The sequence below is a fragment of the Zophobas morio genome, unplaced genomic scaffold, assembly GCF_036711695.1.
Source record: "Zophobas morio isolate AGI-343-1 ecotype UQ-CSIRO unplaced genomic scaffold, CSIRO_AGI_Zmor_V1 ptg000018l, whole genome shotgun sequence".
Classification (NCBI taxonomy): Eukaryota; Metazoa; Arthropoda; class Insecta; order Coleoptera; family Tenebrionidae; genus Zophobas; species Zophobas morio.
Genome location: NW_026972123.1, coordinates 1,544,513 through 1,570,503, shown reverse-complemented (window position 1 = coordinate 1,570,503; position 25,991 = coordinate 1,544,513). Strand labels below are relative to the sequence as shown.

General features: G+C 27.0%; 1 protein-coding gene and 1 long non-coding RNA gene across 2 annotated transcripts in view; both read left to right on the top strand.

Annotated features, from left to right (window-relative positions):
* Nucleotides 1-25,595, top strand: part of Pak (p21-activated kinase) — a 46,609-nt gene extending 21,014 nt beyond the window's left edge. Inside the window, exons 3-10 of the mRNA XM_064058547.1 lie at nucleotides 8,533-8,701; nucleotides 8,758-8,927; nucleotides 16,881-17,173; nucleotides 17,272-17,449; nucleotides 24,090-24,291; nucleotides 24,342-24,457; nucleotides 24,513-24,731; nucleotides 24,788-25,595. Of these exons, the coding sequence (XP_063914617.1) occupies nucleotides 8,533-8,701; nucleotides 8,758-8,927; nucleotides 16,881-17,173; nucleotides 17,272-17,449; nucleotides 24,090-24,291; nucleotides 24,342-24,457; nucleotides 24,513-24,731; nucleotides 24,788-24,871 (1,431 nt within the window). The 3' untranslated portion in view covers nucleotides 24,872-25,595. The remainder of the gene's footprint in view (nucleotides 1-8,532; nucleotides 8,702-8,757; nucleotides 8,928-16,880; nucleotides 17,174-17,271; nucleotides 17,450-24,089; nucleotides 24,292-24,341; nucleotides 24,458-24,512; nucleotides 24,732-24,787) is intronic.
* Nucleotides 1,505-6,957, top strand: LOC135131032 (uncharacterized). Its single transcript, XR_010280863.1, has 2 exons — nucleotides 1,505-4,514; nucleotides 5,540-6,957. It is a non-coding gene; the product is annotated as an uncharacterized LOC135131032 (long non-coding RNA).
* Nucleotides 25,596-25,991: the final 396 nt, after the last annotated feature.

Below are 25,991 nucleotides of genomic sequence, written 5' to 3'. Positions count from 1 at the left end.
TCTGAGTTTTTCGACTTTCAGTCAAACAAGGTTTGACAATTAACTTAGAAACAACAAACCGATGTTCAGAAATCTTAATACATAATTTTGTTTATCCCCTTCAAAAACTCGATGACGTTATCTCAAAACAAAAACTCGATGACGTTATCTCAAAATTTTGCCGGCTAAATCCTCTCTAGGTGTACAAAATATTACACGTCTATGTATTGTTTTAATTGCTACTTGCATCCCCACCAACAAATTGATGACGTCATGTGAACATTTTGCGAAGTAAACCCAATTTAAATCTTGGGAACTGCTAGTGTTTTTGTTTTTGAAAGAGACTTTGGTCTTTTGCTCTTGAAAGATTTTAAAGGAATCTGGGAATCATTTTAGAACTTTTTTTTTTTGTATGTGTTGGTCTTTCTTCTTCAGCAGTCGAAGTAAAGTTTCTTCCTAAATTATTATGCATTTCTTATCGAATTATAAAAATCTGTGGATATTGACAACCCCTAAATAAAAATAAAGTGCACACTGACTGGACTAAAATGAGTACAACAAAATAAAACGTTTATTTTCTTTTGATTTTTTACTTTCCGAGCGTAAGTTGGAAAGTACTGTAATAGTATCCATTCGGCGAACGTTGCTTTTGTGTTTTCTGTGTTTCATGACTTTAGAGCATGAAAAAATAGGTCTGCCGTTTCCATCTATCTGTCTATTATCTCTTCGGCAGACGTACTACGTACTCTTATACTTACCGTTTATGAATCGGCCTCGATTTTTTAAATTCTCTAGACCAAAAAAAGTGTTTTCTTCAGCAAACTGCAACAGATAATTAGGATCTTTTTAGAAGTTTTTTTTTTTTATACAAAATAAGTTTCCTTTGAATACAAAACACGACAATGAACACAGTTTAACGTGGCATCTGAACTGAGAAGTTCAGCGGATTATTTGTTGATCATTGACCTATGAAATTTGATAAAATAAAAAAGTAATTACGTTCAACTGTTTAATGAAGTCTGTAAAAGATTCCGTTTTTTTTTTTTTCTCACTGATAGTGTATTGTAAGAGGACGGTGCCAAACTGCGCCGAATTACCCAACTCAGCCGATTTACCTAACTGCGCCGATATCATGAAAACAGCCACTAATAAATACAACCATTTATTTTGTTTATTGTTAACGATGGCAGACTTTTTACATTTATTTACTTATCTTCATAATACATATTAATGTGTGCTGATTTCTTGCTTCACGTATATAACTTCACTTGTAAAACTTGGCAACGCGTACATTATGTTTAATATTTAATGAGCTTCGCAAGATCGAGTACGTCCCCATGAGAGGAAAGGGTTTAAATTTTTTCGCCACAAACCCAGAATTCACTGGGAGCACATTTGTGGAGAAGGGTTGGCATTAGTTCCCAGTTTCCAGTCCATAAATTTGTTGTAAATTAATTCGGATCTCATCGGAGGTTTGTCTGGTAATGGGTTGTGTCGTAGTTTCGTGATATCCGGTTGGAAGTTTCATTGGAGTTGGAGGGCATATTTTCAACTGAAATTGAGATGTTATGAAATAGTAATACTAATACTAATTAGTGCTAGTAGAAGTGTCATCTGAGTTTACGTAGCCGTCTCGAGTGCTACATAATATATTAATGTTAAATTAATAGTAGCTACTACCTGTTTTGAATATCTAGTGAAAATTCTAGTGAATATATGGTATAACAATAAGTTTCACACTAATAGGAACAAAAAAAGATTTTTTGAGAAGGTTATGTAAACAACTTAAAGAGTCAACTCTAAACCAAAATATTTTTGGCGTTAGTAGCAGTTGTCTTATTCTGATTACATTTGCCAAGTTTCAGTTCATGTTCGAAATTGAAACATCCGAATATCAATGAACCGGGAAATAAAGAAAACAAAAAATTTTTAAAATCAAAAAATTGAAGTCCGAAAAGTGAAAAAATCGAAAAATTGAAATATCCAAAAATCAAAAGATCCAGAAATTGAAAAGGTAACCAAAATTTAAATGTGGAAAAACGTTGGAAACGACCTAATTCACCGGGTACTCCAGATACCCAACGGGAAAAATTGCTTTTCGAAAAATTAAACTATCCAAAAATTGAAAAATTCCCAAAATTGAAATGTTAAAAAATCGAAAAATTTAAATATAAAAAAGCTCAAAAATTACAAATTTAAAAAGTCGAGAAAAATGTAAATTTTATAAATTCGAAAAATTGAAAAATAAGAAATGGAAACATCAAAACATCGAAAAATTCGATCGAAAAACCTCGAAAATGAAAAATCGAATCGGCCCAAATCGAAAAGTTCAAAACTGAAAAATATAAAATAAAAAAGACGATAAATCAAGAAATTGAACAATCAAAAAAATCGAAAACTTGGAAAACTGAAAAATAAAAAATCCATAACTTTATAAATCAAAAAAATAATAATGTAAAACCTAGAAGTCAAAATAGAGAGATCGCAACATTAAAAAACTGAAAAATCGAGTAATCGAAAATTTTAAATTAAAAAAAATCGAATATCAAAATTGAAAAATTTTAAATAAAAAATCGATAAATCAGGGAATTAAACAATCAATAAAACGAAAAATTGGAAAACCGAAAAACTGAAAAATCAAAAAAAGAAAAATGTAAAAGCGAGAAGTCGAAATTGAGAAATCGCAACAGTAAAAAATTGAAAAATCGAAAAATTGAAACACCCAAAAGTCAGAATTTGAAAAATTAAAATTAAGCAACCCAAAAAATCGAAAAATTGAAAAGTTTCCAAAATTGAAATGTTGAAAAATTGAGAAATCGAAAAGTTGACAAATAGAAAAGTCGCAAAATTGTATAAATCGAATAAGAGAGATGTCAAGAAATCTAAACATCAAAAAATCGAAATATGTGAAATTTAAAAAATCGAAAAATAGAAAAATAATGACTGAAAAATCACAAATTTAAAAATTCGAAAAATTGAAAAATTAAAATATCAAAAAATTTAAAAAAAAACGAGAAGTCTAAAGATCGATAAATCAAACATTAAAAAACTGAAAAATCTAAAATTTAAAAAACTGAAAAATTAAAGTATCGAAAAATTCAAAACTCAACAATCAAAATCCGAAAAATTAAAATCGAACAACTCAAAAAATCGAAAAATTAAAATATCCAAAAATCGAAAGAACCAGAAATCACATTACATTAAAAACTGAAATTTGAAAAGTTCGAACAATTGAAAAAACAAAAAACTGAAAAATCTAAAATTTAAAAACTGAAAAATTGAAGAATCGAAGAACTGAAAAATCTAAAAAGTCGAGAAATTTAAAAGTCGAGGAAGAGAAAAAATTCGAAAATTTGAAAAATAAAAAACCTGAAAAGTCGAAACATTGAAAGGTAAAGAAATCGAGAAATGAGAAAATCAAAAAATTAATTAATCGAAAAATTGAGATATCGCATAACTGAAATATCGTAAAATTGAGAAATCAAAATTAAAGAAATTGGAGAAATTGAAAAAAGAAAAACCGAAAAATGAAAAACCGGGAACTCTTAAGATCGAGAAATTGAAACAACAAAAACTTTAAAAATCTACAATTTAAAAATTTGAAAAATTGACAAATCGAAACTCTAAAATTAAAATATCGAAAAATTGAAAACGGAAAAGTCAAAACTCGAAAAATTAAAATCGAACAACCCAAACAAATTGAAAATGTAAAATTAAAAAAATCAAAAAATTAAAAATTAGAAAAATTCAAGAATCGAAAAATCAAGAAATCGAACAATTGAAAAATTAAAAATCTGAAAATTGAAAATTTTCCAAAACTGCAAAGACGAAAAATTGACAAATTGAATCGAAATTCAAAATCGAAAAATAAAACAAAAAATTTTAAAAATCAAGAAAAGAAAAACCGAAAATTCGAAATCGAGAAATCGAAAAATCTTGAATTAAAAAAAAACGAAAAATTGAAGAACCGAAAGACTGAAAAATCAAAAAATCAATAATTTTAAAATTGAAAAAAAGAAAAATGTAAAACCGGGACGTCGAAATCTTAAATTAAAAAAAAATTAAAAATTGAAAAATCGAATCGACCAAAATCGAAAACATCAAAATTTAGAATAAAAAATCGGTAAATCAAGAAATTGAACACTCAGAAAATCGAAAAATTGGAAAATCGAGAAATCGCTACATTGAAAAACTAAAAATTTTAAAAATTGATTAATTAAAATCGAACAACCCAAAAAATCGAAAAATTAAAATATCCAAAAATTTAAAAAAACAGAAACTGTATTGAAATCGAAAACTTGAAAAATTGAGAAAACGAAACTTGAAAAAAAAAATTAAAATTTGAATAATCGAAAAATATAAAATTTTAAAAATCAAGAGAAAAAAACAGTAATCGAAATCAAGAAATCTAAAACTGAAAAATCGAGTAATCAAAAAATCAAACATTTAAATATCAAAAAAATCTTAAATTTAAAAAAAAAATCGAAAAATTGAAAAATCGAATCGGCCAAAATCTAAAAAAAAAAAAGAAAAATGTAAAACCGAGAAGTCGAAATCGAGAAATCGCAACATTGAGAAAATGAAAAATCGAAAAATTCAAAAACCCAAAAGTCAAAATCCGAAAAATTATAATCGAACCCAAAAAATCGATATTTCAATATCAAAAAATTGAAAAAACCGTAAATTCGAAAGTTCCTAAAATTGGAATGTTAAAAAATTGAGAAGTCGAAAAGTTGAAAAATAGAAAAGTCGCAAAATGGTAAAAATAAAAAAACTGAAAAATCACAAATTTAAAAATTTGAAAAATTAAAATATCGAAAAAAGAAAAACCAAAAAATCTAAAACCGAGAAGTCTAAAGGTCGAGAAATCAAACATTAAAAATCCGAAAAGTCTAAAATTTAGAAAATTGAAAAATTAAAATATCCAAAAATTGAAAAAAAACAGAAATTACATTACAAATTGAAATTTTGAAAAATTGAGAAATCGAAAAGTGTAAAATTTAAAAAATCGAAAAATTGAAAAAACAAAAAACTGAAAAATCTAAAATTTAAAAACCGATAAATTGAAATTTAGAAAAATTGAAGAATGAAGGGATTGAAAAATCGAAAATTTTATAAATTGAAAAATTGTGAAATCAAAAAGTCGAAAATTTGAAAAAATAAACGTGAAAATCGAAAAATTGAAGTCCAAGAAATTGAGAAATGAGAAAATCAAAAAATCGTTTAATCGAAAAATTGAAATATCGCATAACTGAAATATCGTAAAATTGAGAAATCAAAAATAAAAAAAATCGACAAATCGAATATTTGGAGAACAGAGAAAAACCGAAAAATCTAAAACCAAGAAGTCTAAAGATCATGAAATCAAAATGTCAAAAACTGAAAAATTAAAATATCGAAAAAATTAGAAAACCGGAAAGGCAAAACCCGAGAATTCAAAATCGAACTCAAAAAAATCGAAAAATTAAAATATCCAAAAATTGAAAAATCCATAATTTGGAATTTTGAAAAATTGAGAAATAGAAAAGATCAAAAAATCAAAAAAAAAAAAAATGTAAAGCCGAGAAATCGAACAATCCAAAATTTAAGAAATTGAAAATTAAAATATCGAAAAAACACCCAAAAGTCAAAATCTGAAAAATTAGAATCGAACAACCCAAAAAATAGAAAAATTAAAATATCCAAAAATTGAAAAAACCATGAATTCAAAAGTTTCCAAAATTCGCAGAATTGTAAAAATCGAATAGCCGAGATGTCAAGCAATCGAAACATCAAAAAATCGAAAAATGTAGAATATTAAAAATCAAAAAATTGAAAAATAAAAAACATGAAAAAACACAAATTGAAAAATTTGAAAAATTAAAATATCCAAAAATTGAAAAAACTAGAAATTACATAACAAATTGAAATTTTGAAAAATTGGGAAATCGAAAACTTGAAAAATTGAGAAAACAAAAAACTTGAAAAGTCGAGAAATCAAAAATTCGAAAAGATTTAAGAACGGATAAATTGAAAAATTGTGAAATCAAAAAGTCGAAAATCTGAAAAAATAAACGTGGAAATCGAAAAATTGAAGTATTGAAAAACTGAAAAGTTGAAACATTAAAAGTCCAAGAAATCGAGAAATAAAAAAATCAAAAAATCAGTGCATCGAAAAATTGAAATATCGCATAACAGAAATATCGTAAAATTGAGAAATCAAAAATAAAAAAAAATCGACAATACGAAAATTTGGAGAATAGAGAAATTGAGAATTGAGTATAAGAGAAATTGAAAAATTGAATAAAAAAAAAATGAAATATCCCAAAAAACTAAAATATGGAAACATTGGGAAGTCGAAAAATGTAAAATTTAAAAACTGAAAAATTAAAATATTGGAAAATTGTAAATCAAAAAAAAAAAGAAAAACGTAAAAATCTAAAATTAAAAAAATTGAAAAGTCAAAACCCGAAAAATTAAAATCGAACAACCCAAAAAAAAAGAAAAACTAACATATCCAAAAATTGAAGAATCTAGAAATTGCAATTTTGAAGAATTGAGGAATAGAAAACTTGAAAAATTAAGAAATCGAAAACTTGAAAAATGAGAAATCGAAAAATGTAAATTTTAAAAATCGAAAACTGAAAATTCCAAAAATTGAAAAATCGAAGAACTGAAAAATCGAAAACAAAAACTTTATAAATTGAAAAATTAAAACATCATAGAATTAAATCTAAAAGACGAGGAATCGAAGGGTCGAAAATTTGAAAAAATAAACGTGAAAATCGAGAAATGAGAAAAACAAAAACTGAAAAATCTAAAACTTAAAAATTTGAAAAAAATCGACAAATCGCAACTCTGAAGTTAAAAAATTGCAAAATCAAAATATCGAAAAATTGAAAAACCGATAATTCAAAACCCGAAAAATTAAAATCGAACAATCCAAAAAAAAAAATCGAAAAATTAAAATATCCAATAATTGAAAAATACAGAAATTGAAATTTTGAAAAATTGAGAAATAAAAAACTTGAAAAGACGAGAAATCAAAAAATCGTGAAATCTAAAAGACGAGGAATCGAAAAGTCGAAAATTTGAAAAAATAAATGTGGAAATCGAAAAATTGAAGAATCGAAAAACTGAAAAGTCAAAACATTGAAAAGCCAAGAAATAGAGAAATGAGAAAAGCAAAAACTAAAATATATAAAACTTAAAGTTTGAAAAATTCAAATGCCGAAATATTGAAAAACTGAAAAACTGAATAGTCAAAACCCGAAAAATTAAAATCGAACACCCAAAAAAAATCGAAAAATTAAAATATCCAAAAATTGAAAAATTTTAAAAATCGAAGAACTGAAAAGTCGACACATCGAAAGGTCAAGAAATCGAGAAATGAGAAAATCAATTAATCGAAATTGAGAAATCGAAAATTTGGAGAATAGAGAAATTGAAAAATTGAATAATAAAAAAAACTGAAAAATCCCAAATACTAAAATATTAAAAAATAGAAAAATTGAAAAAAGTAAAATTTAAAACATCGAAAAAATGAAAAATCAAAAAAAAACTATAAATCCAAAGTTGGAAAATCGAGAAATCGGAAAGCTGAAAATTCGAACCACAAGTTCAGGACCATGTTAGTTTTTAACATTTATTCGACAAAATTGTGCTATGACATCATCAATTCGAGGCACTAGATTTTTACAATTTTGATTTTTTCCCCAAAAATCTGATTCATAAACCAGAAATGGAAGAATACGTTATTTTATAAAATTTAAATAACATTTTCTTGTAAAATTTATCTACATGATATTCCTAACTACTAAAAATCCGGAGCGAGGACAGATAGACAGAGACATGAACAGACGAAAACGAGGACCTATTTTTTCGTACTCTAGGGGTCACGAAACGTCGAGAAAACATGATGGACTAGATTACAATACTTCCTCAGGACGTAAAAAGTAAAAAATTCTCACTTACGTTTTAAAGTGATTGGCACGATTTTATCTCACTCGGGTTTATTTGAGCGTATTTCTAAGCACATTGAATCATTGATTGTTATACACATATTTTTCCTGTTATTTGTGCAACCGGTGCCACTCAAATAAATTGAAATCAGACGAACTCGAACATAGAGGATAACCTCGAAATAAATAATTAAAAAAATTACACTTATAGATTTTTTTTTGGCGTGCAATCGAAAACATTCTGGTTTAGAGTTGGCCATAATTTAGAAAATATCATTTTGTGTCTTCGTAAGTAATAAATTTCGGTTGGTCGTCATATCGTCCTCTAAACCAATCTCTCAATCTCATCCCGTCGAAATTTCCGCACCCCGTGTCCACAAAATCTGTGTACCTATTAGATTTCACACATGAATGTACGCTGCACATCTTTCAATTCCGGCATCTCCGTGTAATCGAACACGTGTACATACCGCACGATTTTCTCCTCTCGTTTACTCTTTTTCCTCGGCTCCGTCTCGTTAATTTATTTTTCGGAAAACGCAAGCGTTTTCCATTAGAACTCTCCACCGTTTCGACAACATGCAAACTCTGAAGTGTCTTCTTTTGTCGATAGGGAATGCCGGAGGCGTGGTCGCGTCTGCTGATGAGCTCCAACATCAGCAAGCAGGAGCAGAAGAACAACCCCCAGGCTGTCCTTGACGTGCTGAACTGGTACGACAACACGACCAAGGAGCCGCCGAATACGAAGTACATGACGAAGACGACGACGGCGACCCATTCAGGTTGGTGGTTGGTGTGTTTGATGGGTGTGGTGGGTTTGAACTTGGGGGTGTTGAAGGTTCGTCGCTGAGTCGCGTTTCCAGTTCGAGTCCGAGCAGCACGACGCCGACGGAGGCCGAGGGCGGGCCGCAGTCGTACCACAGCCCAGCGCACGCCGCCAGTTCCGAAATCGAAGACGAAGCGCCGCCCCCGCCTATCGCCAGTCGTCCCGAACGCACCAAGAGCATCGTGAGTACAGGTTTTGGGTTTTTGTTTTAGTGGGTTGGGCGTTCACCGAATAGATGGAGCGAGGGCGTGATCGTCCAAGCCACATTTGTAACTTAACTTGTTGGGTGTACTCGGCCGTGATTGGTCGATTTTGGGGGCGTGGTTAAACATAGTAATATAGTAAGATTGCTATAATCTGTTTGATTTTGAAGGGTCCGTCAAGTTGGCAACCCCAAGTTAATGAATTTTACTCAAAAGGTGGCACCTTTAATCTTAGAGCAAGCACCACTTTGCAAATATTGAAAAAAAAAATTAAAAACAAAAAAGTAGCCTCAACTTTTTCACTTCCTGAGCGTAAGCTAACATATTACAATTTTTCGTTTTCTTTAATTTCTCAATATTTCCATTTCATAATTTTTCGTTTTTTCAACTTTAATTTTTTCCATTTTTTCAATTTCTCGACTTTCAAACTTTTCAATTTTTCGTTTCAAGTTCTTGATTTTTATTTTTAATTTTCATTTTCTCGATTTTATATTACAATTTTTTGTTCTTTCATTTCCTTTATGTTATTGTTTCTTTCGATTTTTCAATCTTTTCGTTTGTTTAATTTTGATGTTTCAGTTTTCCAGTTTGGCAATTTTTCCATTTTTTGATTAGAAAAGTTGGAAGATCGAAAAATTGAAAAATCGGTTACTAAAATATCGGGAAAAATTGAAACATTGGAAAATCGAAAAAAGTTGATGAATTGAAAAATTGGAAGACCGAAAAATCTAATGAATGAAAAAGTTTTAAAATTCCGTAAGAATTGAAAAAATTGAAAAATTATAAAATCGTAAAATTGAAAAAATTAAAATTTTCACATTGAAAAAGAAAAGAAAAACTATAAAAGCAGAACAATGAAAAATCGAAAAATTCAAAAAATAAAGAAAATAAAAACCCGAAAGAACAGTTGAAAATCGAAAAATTAAAGAAGTGAAAAATTCAAAACTCATGAAATTGCAAATGGAAAATTTGAAGAAATGAAAAATTGAAGTCTAATAAATGGAAAAGTTCTAAACTCTAATAATTGAAAAGTGGAAAATTTTGAAATCGTAGAAGAGAAAAAGGGCAATATTTTAAAAACTATGATTATTATTACATATTTAAAATGAAAACTAGAAAAATTGCAAATCAAAAGTTGAAGAAACGAAAAATTGATCGATTTCACTTTGAAAAAAATGAAAAATTGAAACATTCAGAAGTTGTAAAATTGAAAAACTGAAACCTTTTAAAAATTAAGGCTCGAAATTGCCTGTCATAAATTGAAGGAAAAAAAAAATGAAACATTTAAAATCTATAAAATGAAGTGGAAAATTGAATTAGGCCAAAATCGAGAAGTTAAAAATTTTAAATTAAAAAAAATCGAAACATGGAAATCTCGGTAAATCTAGAAATAGGAAATTGAAAAATCGAAATTGTTAAATTTAAAAATTAAAAAATTAGAATTAAAAAAACTGAAAGACCGAACATTTAAAGATCTTAAATGTAATAAATCGAGAAATCTAAAATTTAAAATCGGAAAATTGAAAAATCAAATGATATAAAATTGGGAAATCGAAAGCCAAAAAGTTAAAAATTGAAAAATTAAAAAAAAAATCGAAAAATCGAGAAATTGAACAATCTAAAACCGAGAAATCGAAATATCAAAAACCCGAAAAACATAAAATAAAAATTGGAAAAATTGAAAAATCCAAGAACGGAAAAATTGAGAAATCCAAAATTCTAAAATTTTAAAAATCGAGCAATTAAAATATCAAAAAAGCGAAAAATTGAAAAATCGAGAAATATAATAATTAAAAAAACCGAAAAATAGAAATATCGAAGAACTGAAAAATCGAGAAATCGGAACATCGAAAATTTAAAAAATTGAAAAATAAAAAACTGAAAAATTGAGAATTTACAAAATTCCAAAACTGAAATGACGAAAAATTGAAAAAGAAAAGTTCTAAAATCCGATAACTTAAAAGTGGAAAATTCTAAAATCATAACAGAAAAAGGGAATTTTTTTAACTATAATTATTATTACAAATTTAAAATGAAAACTAGAAAAATTGCAAATCAAAAGTTGAAACGAAAAATTGAAAAATCTAAAATTGATAAATTTCAATTTGAAAAAAAAAATATATAGAATCAGAACATAGAAAAACCGAAAAATGAAAAAAATGCAAAATTGATTGTCATAAATTGCAGAAACAACAAAAAAATAAAAAAAATTAAATTTGTGATATTGAAAAAACAAACTATGAAATAGGAAAAATTAAAAGTTGAAACATCGAAGACTAAAAGAACTGCACATGGAAAAATGAAAGATACGAAACACTAAAAAACAAAAGTTTAAAAAACGAGAAATGAAAAATTGCAAAATCTAAAAACTGAAACATTCAATAAGAGGAAAATCGAAAAACTGAAAAATTAAAAAATTAAAACTCGAAGTTGGAGGTCATAAAATTGAAGAAACAAAAAAATTAAAATTGACGAAAAAAAAATTGAGGAAATCGGAATTGAAAAAAAAAATAAAGTAGGAACGTTGAAAAATCACAACATTGTAAAAATACAAAAAAAAATCTGAAACGAAAAATTAAAAATTGAAGAATTTCACATTGAAAAAGAAAAGAAAAATTATAAAAGTGGAACAATGAAAAATCGAAAAATTCAAAAAATAAAGAAAATACAAACCGGAACGAAAAGTTACAAATCAAAAAATTTAAAAAAATGAAGTCTAATAAATGGAAAAATTCTAAAATCCAATAACTGGAAAGTGGAGAAATTGCAAATCAAAAGTTGAAGAAACGAAAAATTGAAAAATCTAAAATTGATAAATTTCACTTTGAAAAAAAAAAGAAAAAATATAGAATCAGAACATCGAAAAACCGAAAAAATTGAAAAATTGAAACATTCAGATGTTGGAAAATTGAAAAACTGAAACATTTTAAAAATTAAGGCTCGAAGTTGCATGTCATAAATTGAAGAAACAAAAAAAAAGAAAAATTTTAAATTTATAAAATGAAGAAATGGAAAAATTGAGAAAACGAATTAGGCCAAAATCGAGAAGTAAAAATTTTAAATTAAAAAAAATCGAAACATGGAAATCTCGGTAAATCTAGAAACAGGAAATTGAAAAATCGAAATTCTTAAATTTAAAAATTGAAAGATTAGAATATCATAAAACTGAAAGAACGAACATTTAAAAATCGTAAATGTAAAAAATCGAGAAATCTAAAATTTAAAATCGGAAAATTGAAAAAATCAAATGATATAAAATTGGGAAATCGAAAGTTAAAAAGTTAAAAATTGAAAAATTTCAAAAAAAATATCGAAAAATCGAGAAATTGAACAATCTAAAAATCAAAATATTGAAAAATTTTAAAATTAAAAAAATTGAAAAACCGGACAATCTAAAACCGAGAAATCGAAATATCAAAAACCTAAAAAATATAAAATAAAAAAAATTGGAAAAATTGAAAAATCTAAGAACGGAAAAATCGAGAAATCCAAAATTCTAAAATTTTAAAAATCGAGCAATTAAAATATCAAAAAAGCGAAAAATTGAAAAATCGAAAAATATAATAATTAAAAAACTGAAAAATAGAAATATCGAAGAACTGAAAAATCGAGAAATCCAACATTGATGAATCGAAAAATTGAAAAAAAAAACTGAAAAATTGAGAATTTACAAAATTCCAAAACTGAAATGACGAAAAATTGAAAAATCGAAAAAGAAAAGTTCTAAAATCCGATAACTGAAAAGTGGAAAATTCTAAAATCATAAAACAGAAAAAGGGATTTTTTTTAACTATAATTATTATTACATATTTAAAATGAAAACTAGAAAAATTGCAAATCAAAAGTTGAAACGAAAAATTGAAAAATCTAAAATTGATAAATTTCACTTTGAAAAAATATATATATATATAGAATCAGAACATCGAAAAACCGAAAAATGAAAAAAATGCAAAATTGATTGTCATAAATTGCAGAAACAAAAAAAAAATAAAAAAATAAAAATTTGTGAAATTGAAAAAACAAACTATGAAATAGGAAAAATAAAAAATTGAAAATTCGAATAAATGGAAAACTTAAAATCTAATAATTGAAAATTTGAAAAATTGAAACATCGAAGACTAAAAAAACTGCACATGGAAAAATGAAAGAAACGAAAAACTAAAAAACAAAAGTTTAAAAAACGAGAAATGAAAAATTGCAAATCAAAAGATTAACGATTAAAAAACCGAAAAATTGCAAAATCTAAAAACTGAAACATTCAATAAGTGGAAAATCGAAAAACTGAAAAATTAAAAAATTAAAACTCAGAGTTGGAGGTCATAAAATTGAAGAAACAAAAAAAATAAAAATTGACGAAACAAAAAATTGAGGAAATCGGAATTGAAAAAAAAAACTAGGAACGTTGAAAAATCATAACATTGTAGACATACAAAAAAAAAATCTGAAACGAAAAATTAAAAATCGAAAAATTGAAAAATTTCACATTGAAAAAGAAAAGAAAAATTATAAAAGTGGAACAATGAAAAATCGAAAAATTCAAAAAATAAAGAAAATAAAACCGGAACGAAAAGTTGCAAATCAAAAAATTAAAAAAAATGAAGTCTAATAAATGGAAAAATTCCAAAATCCAATAACTGAAAAGTGGAGAAATTGCAAATCAAAAGTTGAGGAAACGAAAAATTGAAAAATCTAAAATTGATAAATTTCACTTTGAAAAAAAAAAGAAAAAATCAAAAAATATAGAATCAGAACATCGGAAAACCGAAAAAAATGAAAAATTGAAACATTCAGAAGTTGGAAAATTAAAAAACTGAAACATTTTAAAAATTAACGCTCGAAGTTGCATGTCATAAATTGAAGAAACAAAAAAAATGAAAAATTTTAAATTTATAAAATGAAGAAATGGAAAAATTGAGAAAACGAATTAGGCCAAAATCGAGAAGTAAAAATTTTAAATTAAAAAAAATCGAAACATGGAAATCTCGATAAATCTAGAAATAGGAAATTGAAAGATTAGAATATCAAAAAACTGAAAGACCGAACATTTAAAAATCGTAAATGTTAAAAATCGAGAAATCTAAAGTTTAAAATCGGAAAATGACGTAAAATTTGGAAATCGAAAGTCAAAACGTTAAAAATTGAAAAATTAAAACAAAAAAATTGAAAAATCGAGAAATTGAACAATCTAAAAATCAAAACTGAAAAATTTTTAAAATCAAAAAATTGAAAAAGCGGACAATCTAAAACCAAAAAGCTGAAAAATCGAAAGCTCGAGAAATCGAAATATCAAAAACCTGAAAAATATAAAATTTAAAAATTGGAAAAATTGAAAAATCCAACGTAAAAATCGAGAAATCCAAAATTCCAAAATTTTAAAAATCGAGCAATTAAAATATCAAAAAAGCGAAAAATAGAAATATCGAAGAACTGAAAAATCGAGAAATCGAAACATGCAAAATTTAGAATAAAAAAACCTGTACATAGAAAAATAAAAGAAACGAAAGTTTAAAAATCGAGAAATGAAAAATTGCAAATGTGAAATATTTTAAAAAATATTATAATTATTATTACATACATATTTAAAATGAAAACTAGAAAACTTGCAACTAAAAAAAATAAAAGTTGAAAAATTGAAAACCGAAAAATTGCAAAATCTAAAAAGTGAAACCTCAAAAGGCGGAAAATCGAAAAACTGAAAATTTTAAAAATGAATACTCGAAGAAATGAAGGTCATCAAATTGAAGAAACAAAAGAAAAAGAAAAATTGAAAAAATTGGAATTGAAAAAAAAACAAAACAGAAACATTGAAAAATAGAAAGGTTGTAAAAATTAAAAAAATAAAATAAAAAGGTGAAACGAAAAATTGAAAAACCGAAGAAATGGAAAACTTTTAAAATCTATTAATTGAAAATCTAAAAAACTAAAACATCGAAAACTAGAAAACTGCGAAAAACGAATATTAAAAAACGATAAATAAAAAATTGCAAATGTGAAATATTTTTTAAAATATCATAATTATTATTACATATTTAAAATGAAAGCTAAGAAAATTGCAAGTAAAAAAATCAAAATCTAAAAACTGAAATATCCAAAAAGCGAAAAATCGAAAGACTGAAAAATTTAAAAATGAAAAATTGAAAAGTTGCAAACCGAAAAAAAAAATTGAGGAAATTGAAACTGAAAAAAATGATATAAAATTGGAACATTGAAAAATCGAAATGTTGTAAAAATAAACAGCTGAAACTAAAAATTAAAAATCGAAAAATTGAAAAGTCGAATAAATGAAAAGGTTTTAAAATTAATAATCGGAAAATGGAAATTAAAAAATGAAAAATCGCGAAATTGAAACATGGAAAACTAAAAAAGCTGCATATGGAAACATGAAAGAAACAAAAAAGTGAAAAACAAAAATTTAAAAAACGAGAAATTTATGAAAAATTGCAAATTTGAAATAGTTTAAAATTTATTATAATTATTATTGCATATTTAAAATGAAAACTAGAAAAATTGCAAAATCCAAAAACTGAAACATTTTAAAATAAAAACTCAAACAGTTGGAGGTCATAAAATTGAAGAAACAAAAAATTGAGGAAATTTTAATTGAAAAAATAAAATAAAGACATTGAAAAGTCGAAAGATTGTAAAAATATAAAGCTGAAACGAGAAACTGAAAAGTCGAATAAATGGAACAATTTTAAAAACCGTAAAATTAAAAAAATAAAAATCGAGAAATTGAAAAATTAATAATTGAAAATTTGAAACATTGTAACATCGAAAACTAGAAAAGTTGTACATGGAAAAACTAAAGAAACGAAAAACTGAAAAACGGAAATTTAATAAACGAGAAACGAAAAATTCAAATGTGAAATATTTTAAAAACTATTACTCCTATTACAAATTTAAAATAAAAGCTCGAAAAATTGCAAATCAAAAAATTGAAGCTTGAAAACCGAAAATTGTATAATTCAAAAACTGAAAAATTTAACAATGAAAACTTGATTAATTGCAGGTCATAAACTTGAATAAACAAAAAAAATGAAGCATTGAAAAGTTGCAAATCGAAAAATGGAGGAAACAAAAAATCGAGGAAATTAGAGTTGAAAAAAAATATATATAATAGAAACACTGAAAAATCGAAAGATTGTAAAAATAAAAAAAATAAAAATCTGACACAAAAAATTGAAAAGTAGAATAAATTAAAAAGTTTTAAACTCTGTAATTGAAAAATGGAAAAATTGGAAATCGAAAATTCCAAAATCTAAAAACTGAAACGTCTAAAAAGGTGGAAAATCGAAAAACTGAGAAATCTAACAATGAAAACTCGATGAATTGCAGGTCATAAAATTGAAGAATCAAACAAAAAATTTAAGAAATTGGAATTGAAAAATTGTCATGTATATGAAATAGGAACACTGAAAAATCGAAAAATTGAAAAAAGTTGAATATAAATAAACAGAAAAGTTTTAAAATCCAATAATTGCAAAGTGTAAAAATTCTAACATTGTAAAAATTACAAAAGTGAAATAGTTTTAAAATGATTATAATTATTATTACATACTCCTATTTAAAACGAAAACTAGAAAAATTGCAAAGCTAATATTGAAAAAAACGGAAAATAAAAAAATTAGAAGTCGACCAATCAATAAATTCAAAAAATAAAGGAAATAAATAATTTTTCAAAGGAGCGAGGAAAGTTCTTCGATCATTTTTTTATATAGATCCTGCTCCAAACTTAGCCTGTTAACTTTTACCATTAAAAAAAACTTGTTTTGTTTTTAATTTTTTTTTAACAAAAAGTTCATAAACTTGGTCTTCCCAATTTTGAGCGCAGTGGGAGGACTGCGGGATTAAACCCCCCGAATTCCCCACCCTCCTCCCACCGTTCTTCCTACCGGCTTCCGCCCCCACTAACTCTTGCTTGATTCCCGCCAGTACACGAAACCGATAGAAGACGTGCAAATAACGAACAACAGCGTCGGGACGCCTACTCACAGCCTAAGTCCGGCCCATACAACACCGACGCATGCCGCCAATGCCAATTCGACGCCGCCGGCGCCCATCCTCGACAGGAACAAGAACCAAGCGGCCCCCGAGATGTCGAGGGCGGCGTCGGAGAAGCGGAAGAAAAAGATGAGCGACGAGGAGATACTGGAGAAGCTGAGGAGCATCGTGTCGGTCGGGGACCCGGTGCGGAAGTACACGAAGATAGACAAAATCGGACAGGGGTGAGTGGCCAGGGGCGGCCTCAGGATGATTTTTATTTATTTATTTATTTATTTATTTATTTATTTTTATTTTTTATTCATTTGGTTGTTGCGTGCAGTGCGTCGGGGACGGTGTACACGGCGATGGAGACGTCAACAGGTGTCGAAGTCGCCATCAAACAAATGAACTTATCACAGCAGCCTAAGAAAGAACTGATTATTAATGAGATTCTAGTCATGCGAGAAAATAAGCACGGGAACGTAGTGAATTATCTAGACAGTTATCTTGTGAACGAGGTAAGTGGATAAGGTTTAGTTTTTTGGGGGGATTTTTACGTAAATATCAAAATAGCAAATATTTGATTTTACTGTGTAGGTTGATGCATGAATACGTATGGGAAAATATTTGCAAAACAAATTGCTGGATGTGTATAGTGTTGGGTTTTCCATTTTCTACGCAGCTAAATTTAAATTTACGCCATCGTTGTCCAAACAGTGTTAAACGAAACTTAAATTCTGTTTAAATTTCATAAAATGATATGCTTCTATTCGTGTGGTTTATGAATCCGCCATTATTTTACCTTTTGATGAGAGTCTAAAATTTAAAAAATTGAAAAATTGGGAAATCCAAACATCGAAAAATTGAATAAACCGAGAAATTGAACAATAAAGAAATCACAACAGCGAAATCTTGATAAATCGAGAAATAGAAAAATTGAAAATCTAAAACCGAGAAGTCGAAAAATCTAAAATTTAAAAATTCTAAAATTTTGAAAATCGAAAACTTTATAAATGTAAAAAAAAGAAAAATCAAGAATTAAAAAATAAATAAAAATCGGGATATCGAAAAATTGCAAAAATTGAAAAATCGAAAAATTAAAAAACTGAAAAATTCCAAAATTAAAATGAAAAATTGGGAATCGAAACTTAGAAATTCGAAAAGGCGAAAGGTGAAAAAATTAAAAACCAAGAAATCGAAACATCAAAAGATCGAGAAGTTAAAAATTGAAAAATTGTAATAAAAAAAAATCGATAAATCGAGACATAGAAAATTGAAAAATCGAAGAACTGAAACATCGAGGAAACGAAAATTCTAAAATTTTGAAAATCGAACAGTTAAATATCAAAAAAATGAAAAATCGAAATAGGTATTAAAAAAACGACAAATTTAAAATCTTAAAAAAAAACTAAAAATCGTTGAATCGACAAATAGAAGCATTGAAAAATAGAAATATTTGAAAACTGCCAAGATTGAAACATCGAAAAATGTAAAAATTAAAAAATCGAAAAGTAGAAATTTCGAAGAACTGAAAAATAGAGGAATTGATATATTTAAAATAAAAAAAAAAAACATTTAAATATCAAACATTGGAGAATCGAAAAATTGAAGAATCGAGGAGTGAAGACATCAAAAAAATCGAAAAATTTAAAACTCGAAAAACCGAGAAATAGAAACTCCAAAATTTTAAATATCGCAAAAATTGGACAATTGAAAACAAAAAATTATGGGTTGAAAGGCGAAAAGTCAAAAAATTGAAAAGTCGAGAAGTCGAAAAACTGAGAAATCGAATTATGCCAAATTCAAATTAAAACTGAAAAATCGGGAAATTGAACAATCAAAAAAATCGAAAAACCTAAAAAATCTAAAACCGAGAACGAGAAATCGAAACATCCAAAAACTGAAAAATTGAGAAATCGAATGGGGCCAAAATTGAGAAGTTAAAAATTGAAAAATTTGATTTAAATCGAGAAATAGAAAATTAATAAATCGAAAAATCTAGAAATCGAATTTTCAAAAAAACGAAAAATTGAAAAATCAAAAATAAAAAAACGAAGATCGAGATATCGAAGAACTGAAAAATCGTGGAATCGGAAAATTTTAAAAATCGAAAAATTAAAATATCGAGCATTGAAAAATAAAAAAATTGAAAAATCGAAGAATAGAAAGACGGAAAAATTGAAAAATTTAAAACTCGAAAAACCGAGAAATCGAAAATCCAAAATTTAAAATATCGCAAAAATTGAAAAATGAAAAATTTCAAAACTAAAATGACGAAAAATTGCGAAATCGAATTAGGCCATAAACGGAGAATTAAAATTTGAATGAAAAAAAAATCGGAACTTGGCAATCTCAGTAAATCAAGAAATAGAAAATTAAAAAATCGAAAAATCAAAAAATCAAAAATTGAAAAACTAATATATCTAACATTGAAGAATCGAGGAATAGAAACATCAAAAAATCGAAAAATCCAAAAGCTCAAATATCGCAAATTGAAAAATAAAAACTGAAAAATTCAAAAATCCCAAAACTAAAATGACGAAAAACTTCGAAATCGAATTAGCCCATAATCGAAGTCAAAAATTGAAAAATTTGAACTAAAAAATAATCGAAACATGGAAGTCTCGATAAATCGAGAAATAGAAAATTAATAAATCGACAAATTGAAAAATCAAACAGAGAAAATATCAAAAAATTGAAAAATCTAGAAATCGAATTTTCAAAAAAAAAACGAAAAATTGAAAAACCAAAAATAAAAAAAACAAAAGATCGATATATCGAAAAATATAAAAATTAAAAAATCGAACATTGAAGAATAAAAAATTGAAGAATCGAAGAATAGAAACATGGAAAAATTGAAAAATTTAAAACTCGAAAAAGCGAGAAATTGAAAAATTCCAAAACTAAAATGACGAAAAGTTGCGAAATCGAAACATCAAAAGCTGGAGAAGTTAAAAATTGAAAAATGGAGAAATTGAATAATCAAAAAATCGAAACATGGAAGTCTCGGTAAATCGAGAAATAGAAAATTGAAAAATCGAAAAATCAAAAACCTAGGTATCGAAAGATCGAGAAATCGAAAATTTTGAAAATCGAAATATCAAAAAAAGGAAAAACTGATAAATTTAAAATTAAAAAAAAAAGCAAAAATCGTTGAATCGACAAATGGAGCATTGAAAAATGCCAAGATTGAAATCGAAAAATGTAAAAATTAAAAAATCGAAAAGTAGAAATATCGAAGAACTGAAAAATAGAGGAATTGGAATATTTAAAATTAAAAAAAAAAATGAAAAATTAAAATATCAAACATTGCCGAAAAATTAAAAAATTTAAAACTCTAAAAAGAGAGAAATCGAAACTCCAAAATTTAAAATATCGCAAAAATTGAACAATAGAAAACAAAAAATTAGGGATTGAAAAGACGAAAAGTCAAAAAACTAAAAAGTCGAGAAGTCGAAAACTGAAAAATCGAATTATGCCAAATTCGAAAAAATTTGAAAAATTTAAATAAAAACTGAAAAATCGAGAAATTGAACAATTAAAAAAAAACAAAACCCCAAAATATCTAAAACCGAGAAGTCGAAAAATCGAAAGAACGAGAAATTGAAACATCCAAAAACTGAAAAATCCAAAATTTTAAAATTCGAAAAATTGAAAAATCGAAAACCGAAAAATTGTGGAATTGAATTGGGCTAAAATTGAGAAGTTAAAAATTGAAAAATCAAACAGAAAATATCAAAAAATTGAAAAATCTAGAAATAGAATTTTCAAAAAAACGAAAAATTGAAAAATCAAAAATAAAAAAAAACAAAAGATCGATATATCGAAAAATGTAAAAATTAAAAAATCGAAAAATAGAAAAATCGAAATTTAAAAAATTGGAAAATCAAAAATTAAAAAAAAATGGAGGAATCGGAAAATTTATAATTCTAAAAATTGAAAAACTAAAATATCTAACATTGAAGAATCGAGGAATAGAAACATTGAAAACTCGAAAAACCGAGAAATCGAAAATCCAAAATTTCAAATATCGCAAAAATTGAAAAATCAAAAAATTAAAAAACTCAAAAATTGAAAAAATCCAAAACTAAAATGACCAAAAATTGGGACTCGAAAAGGCTGAAGGTCAAAAAATTAAAAACGGCGAAATTAGAAAGTTGAGAAATTGAAAAATTTAAATTAAAAAAAAATCGATAAATTGAAAAACTGAAAAATCGAGAAATTGAACAATCAAAAAATCGAGAAATTGAAAAATCGAATTGGACCAAAATCGAGAAGTTAAAAACTGAAAAATTTGAATTAAAAAAAAATCGAAACAGGCGAATGTCGATAAATCGAGAAATAGAAAATTAATAAATCAAAAATCGAAAAATTGAAAAAAAAATAGAGATCTCGAAAAATGGAAACATTGAAAAATGCCAAGATTGAAACATGGTAAAATGTAAAAATTAAAAAATCGAAAAGTAGAAATATCGAAGAACTGAAAAATCGAGGAATAAGAAAATTTATAATTTAAAACATTGAAAAATTAAAATATCTAACATTGAAAAATTGAAGAATCGAGCAATAGAAACATCACAAAATTGAAAATCCAAAATTTCAGATATCGCAAAAATTGAAAAATAAAAACCAGAAATTGGAAAATCGAGAAGTAGAAAAATTGGTAAATCGAGTTAGGCCCTAATCGAGAAGTTAAAAATCTAAAAATTTGAATGTAAAAAAAATCGAAACATGGGAATCTCAATAAATGAAGAAATAGAAAATTGAAAAATCGAGAAATTGAAATTAAAAAAAAACGAAAAATTGGAAAATCAAAAATTAAGAAAAAAATTAAAAATCGAGATATCGAAAAATGGAAACATTGAAAATTAGAAATATTGAAAAATGCCAAGATTGAAACATCGAAAGACGTAAAAATTTAAAAATCGAAAAGTAGAAATATCGAAGAACTGAAAAATCGAGGCATCGGAAAATCTAAAATTTAAAAAATTATCCAACATTGAGAATCGAAAAAATGAGAAATTCCAAAATTTAAGATATGTATCGCAAAAATTGAAAAATAAAAAACTGAGAATTTGAAAAAGTCCAAAACTAAAATGACGAAAAATTGCGAAAACGAAAAGTCAAAAAAAATTAAAAACAAAAAAGTCGGAACATCAAAAGATCGAGGAATTAAAAAGTAGAGAAGAATTTTCAAGTTGAAAAATTTAATTAAAAAAAAAATTGACAAATTGAAAAACTGAAAAATCGGAAAATTTAACAATCAAAAAATCGAAACATGGAAATCTCCATAAATCGGGAAATGGAAAATTGAGAAATCGAAAAAGAAACATCAAAGAACTGAAAAATCCAAGATTAAAAATTCGAAAACTAAAAAATCGAGCAATTGAATAAAAAAAAATCTAAACATGGAAACCTCGATATCGACAAATACAAAATTGAAAAATCGAAAAATCAAAGAATTGAAAAACCAAAAAATCGACGAATTGAAAAACTGAAAAATCGGAAAATTTAACAATCAAAAAATCGAAACATGGAAATCTCCATAAATCGGGAAATGGAAAATTGAGAAATCGAAAAAAAAAAAACATCAAAAACCTGAAAATTCAAATGTAAAATTCGAAAAATTGAAAAATCGAAAATCGAGAAATCGTAAAATTAAAAAAAATCTAATATTTAAAAATATCTAAAAAATTGAGAAATCGAAAGATGGAAACATTGAAATATTGAAAAATGCCAAGTTAGAAACATCGACAAATGTAAAAATTAAAAAATCGAAAAGTAAGAATATCGAAGAACTGAAAAATCAAGGAATAGAATCATGAAAAAATTGAAAAATTCAAAATATAAAATTTAAAACTCGAAAAATCAAAACTCCGTTTAAAATATCGCAAAAATCGAAAAACTGTGCCAAAATCGAGGAGCTGAATTGAAAAAAAATAAATAAAAATAGAAAATTGAAAAATCAAAAAATTAAAAAATTGAAAGATCTGAAATTAAAAATAATTTAAAAATAGAAAAGTAGAATTATCGAAGAACTGAAAAATCGGGAAATCAGAAAGTTTAAAACTCGAGAAATCGAAAATCTAAAATTTTAATTATCGCAAAAATTGAAAAATAAAAAACTGAAAAATTGAAAAATTTTTAAATTAAAATGAAATATTGGAAAATCGAACATTAGTAAATCGAAAAGGCGAAAAGTCGAGAAGTAAAAAATTGAAAAACTGGAAAATCGAGAAATTGAAGAACCAAAAAATCAAAACATGCAAATCTCCGTAAATCAAAAAATAGAAATTTGAAAAATGAAAGAAAAGTACCGAAAAATTGAAAAATGGGGATATCGGAAAATGAAAAATTGAAGAATCAAAAACAGAAAAATCGAAAAGTCGAAAAATCAATTAATTGAGATCTCAAAAAATTGAAAAATCGTGAAACCGAAACATGGGAAAATTGAGAAATTAAAAAATGAAAAAATCCAAAAATTGAAAAATCCCAACACTGAAATGGAAAATTGTCCATCATTTGCCTGCAAACTTGATAAATTTCGTCAATCCATCCCGACCGAAATTTTGATGACGTTTCGCCAAAAATTTGCTGAATAAATCCTACGTAAAATGTTTAAATTAAAATGCATCAGAGGCTACGGAACGGATAATTTCTGTCTAAATAGTTCAAGATTGTGTTTTGGGTTTGCAAAAATTATATTAATTTTCGTAAAACATGATCCTTTATTTTTTTCATTAAATCAAAATTGTATTTGAAAATTTTAAATTTTATACGAAAATATAAAAGAAATTACTCAGAAATTCTAGAAATTTTAAACAAAGCGATAACATTGAGGGAAAGTAAGGATATAGAATGCGCTTGTTTTTTTTTATCACAGCTTCCTGTACACATTCTTATCAGTAAGTGTACAAACACGATCTCACTTCACGTTTAATGTATGCAATGTATTTATTTCGAAGGATTTAAGTACTTTAAATCTGTGAGGAGTATAAAAATTAATTTAATAATTGGTTGTATACCAATGTATAACCCAAAAGAGTATGTATTTAAGTACTTTAAATCTGTGAGGAGTATAAAATTTAATTTAATAATTGGTTGTGTACCAATGTATAACCCAAAAGATTTTTCTCTTCTCACTGTACGTTCTTCCAGGAACTCTGGGTTGTGATGGAATATTTACCAGGCGGTTCACTGACTGACGTAGTAACAGAAACGTGCATGGACGAAGGGCAAATAGCGGCTGTGTGTCGAGAAGTCCTCCAAGCCCTCGACTTCCTCCACTCAAACCAAGTCATCCACAGGGACATCAAATCCGACAACATTCTACTCGGACTCGACGGCTCCGTAAAACTGAGTACGCCCTCGATCCCATTTAAAACAATCACACAACTTTTCTGTCCACAGCTGATTTCGGTTTTTGTGCTCAAATAAGTCCCGAACAATCGAAGCGAACCACGATGGTCGGAACCCCGTACTGGATGGCGCCTGAGGTCGTCACGCGAAAACAGTACGGACCCAAGGTAATTAATTCTATCATTCAACTAGTTTTCTAAAAAAAAACAAAAATGTCTGCAGGTCGACGTTTGGTCCTTGGGTATAATGGCCATAGAGATGATCGAGGGCGAGCCGCCTTACCTGAACGAGAATCCCTTGAGGGCGCTGTATCTCATCGCGACCAACGGCAAGCCCGACATTAAAGACAAAGAAAAGTTATCGCCCGCCTTCCAAGATTTTCTGGACCAGTGTCTGGCCGTGGAAGTCGACAAACGGTCGTCAGCGCGGGACTTACTCAAAGTGAGCGGCTCGAAGGGCGTCTTTTTCGCACCGCATTGTAACGAGATTTTTTCTAGCACCCTTTCCTGAAGCTGGCGCGACCGTTGGCTAGCTTGACGCCGCTCATCCTGGCGGCGAAGGAGGCAGCTAAGCAACACTAGCGATAGGCTCCAGGCTATTGTCCTGTTGGTTCTTTGACTTTTATTTTGTATTATATATACGTGACAGACTATATCCCATGTTACTAGAAATGCATTCGATTTTTTTAACAATAATGTAATATAATCGTATATTTTATGATTTTGCTTGCAGTTCTAGTTATATGGGTCGTATTTTATTAGGGACGTAAGCATTTAATAGAGGTCTGATGTTTGTATAAGTGACAGGAGACGTGTGCCTAATTTCACTACAATAACGCTGCGGCTGATTTCGTTCTGTTGCTTTTTTTATGCTTTAAGTGCTTGGTTGACTGAAGTGGATTTACGTAGCTACGGTAGTCCCTATTTTATCGATTTTTTATATAAAGTTTTTACGACCAGATTTGTATTAACGTCGGGGTAGCATTTTTTTATTATATTTACTATTACTGATTCGAAATTTATTTATTATTTCTATCTAGCTAATACGTTCGTTATGTTTAGTTATATATTTTGTTAAGAGAAAACTTGTAAAGAAATATTAGGAAAAGAAACTATATTGTAAAACGCCTGTCGAAGGTCTATAGATGAAGAATGCGTGTTAGTCTGGATGATTTAACTAGTTATAGTATTTTTGCACTAGTATTTATGAAAGAAAAATTCATATTGTGATTGCCAAGGTATATTGGAAGGCATATTGTTGCCAATGAAAGATGTGTATGGTAATTAATAAATCATTTTATAATTACCACTTTTCACTTGAATAAAACTCGTCATTTTTTAAAAAATTTATTCACAAAATGTAAAGCCTCGAAAGATTACTGATATGCACAACACACAAAACAAGCAAACAAGAAAAAAAACAATGTGGTAAAAAATCGCTCCACTTGGCTCCAATTTGTTAATAACGTCACTCGATTTATATTAATGGTCCGGTTATTACTTAAGTCAGGTCAGTCCTTAGCTATCCCCTCCGTCCTTCTTGTCAGGCAGGAAATTCAGTGACGCCAAGTTGATGCAGAACCTCTGGGCCGTCGTTGAAGATGTTTATACGTTTTTTATTCGTTTATCCCCTCCCAAAAAATTGATGACGTCAGCCTAATAAATCATCTCCAAAATATTATGACGCTATTTTCAGTATTAC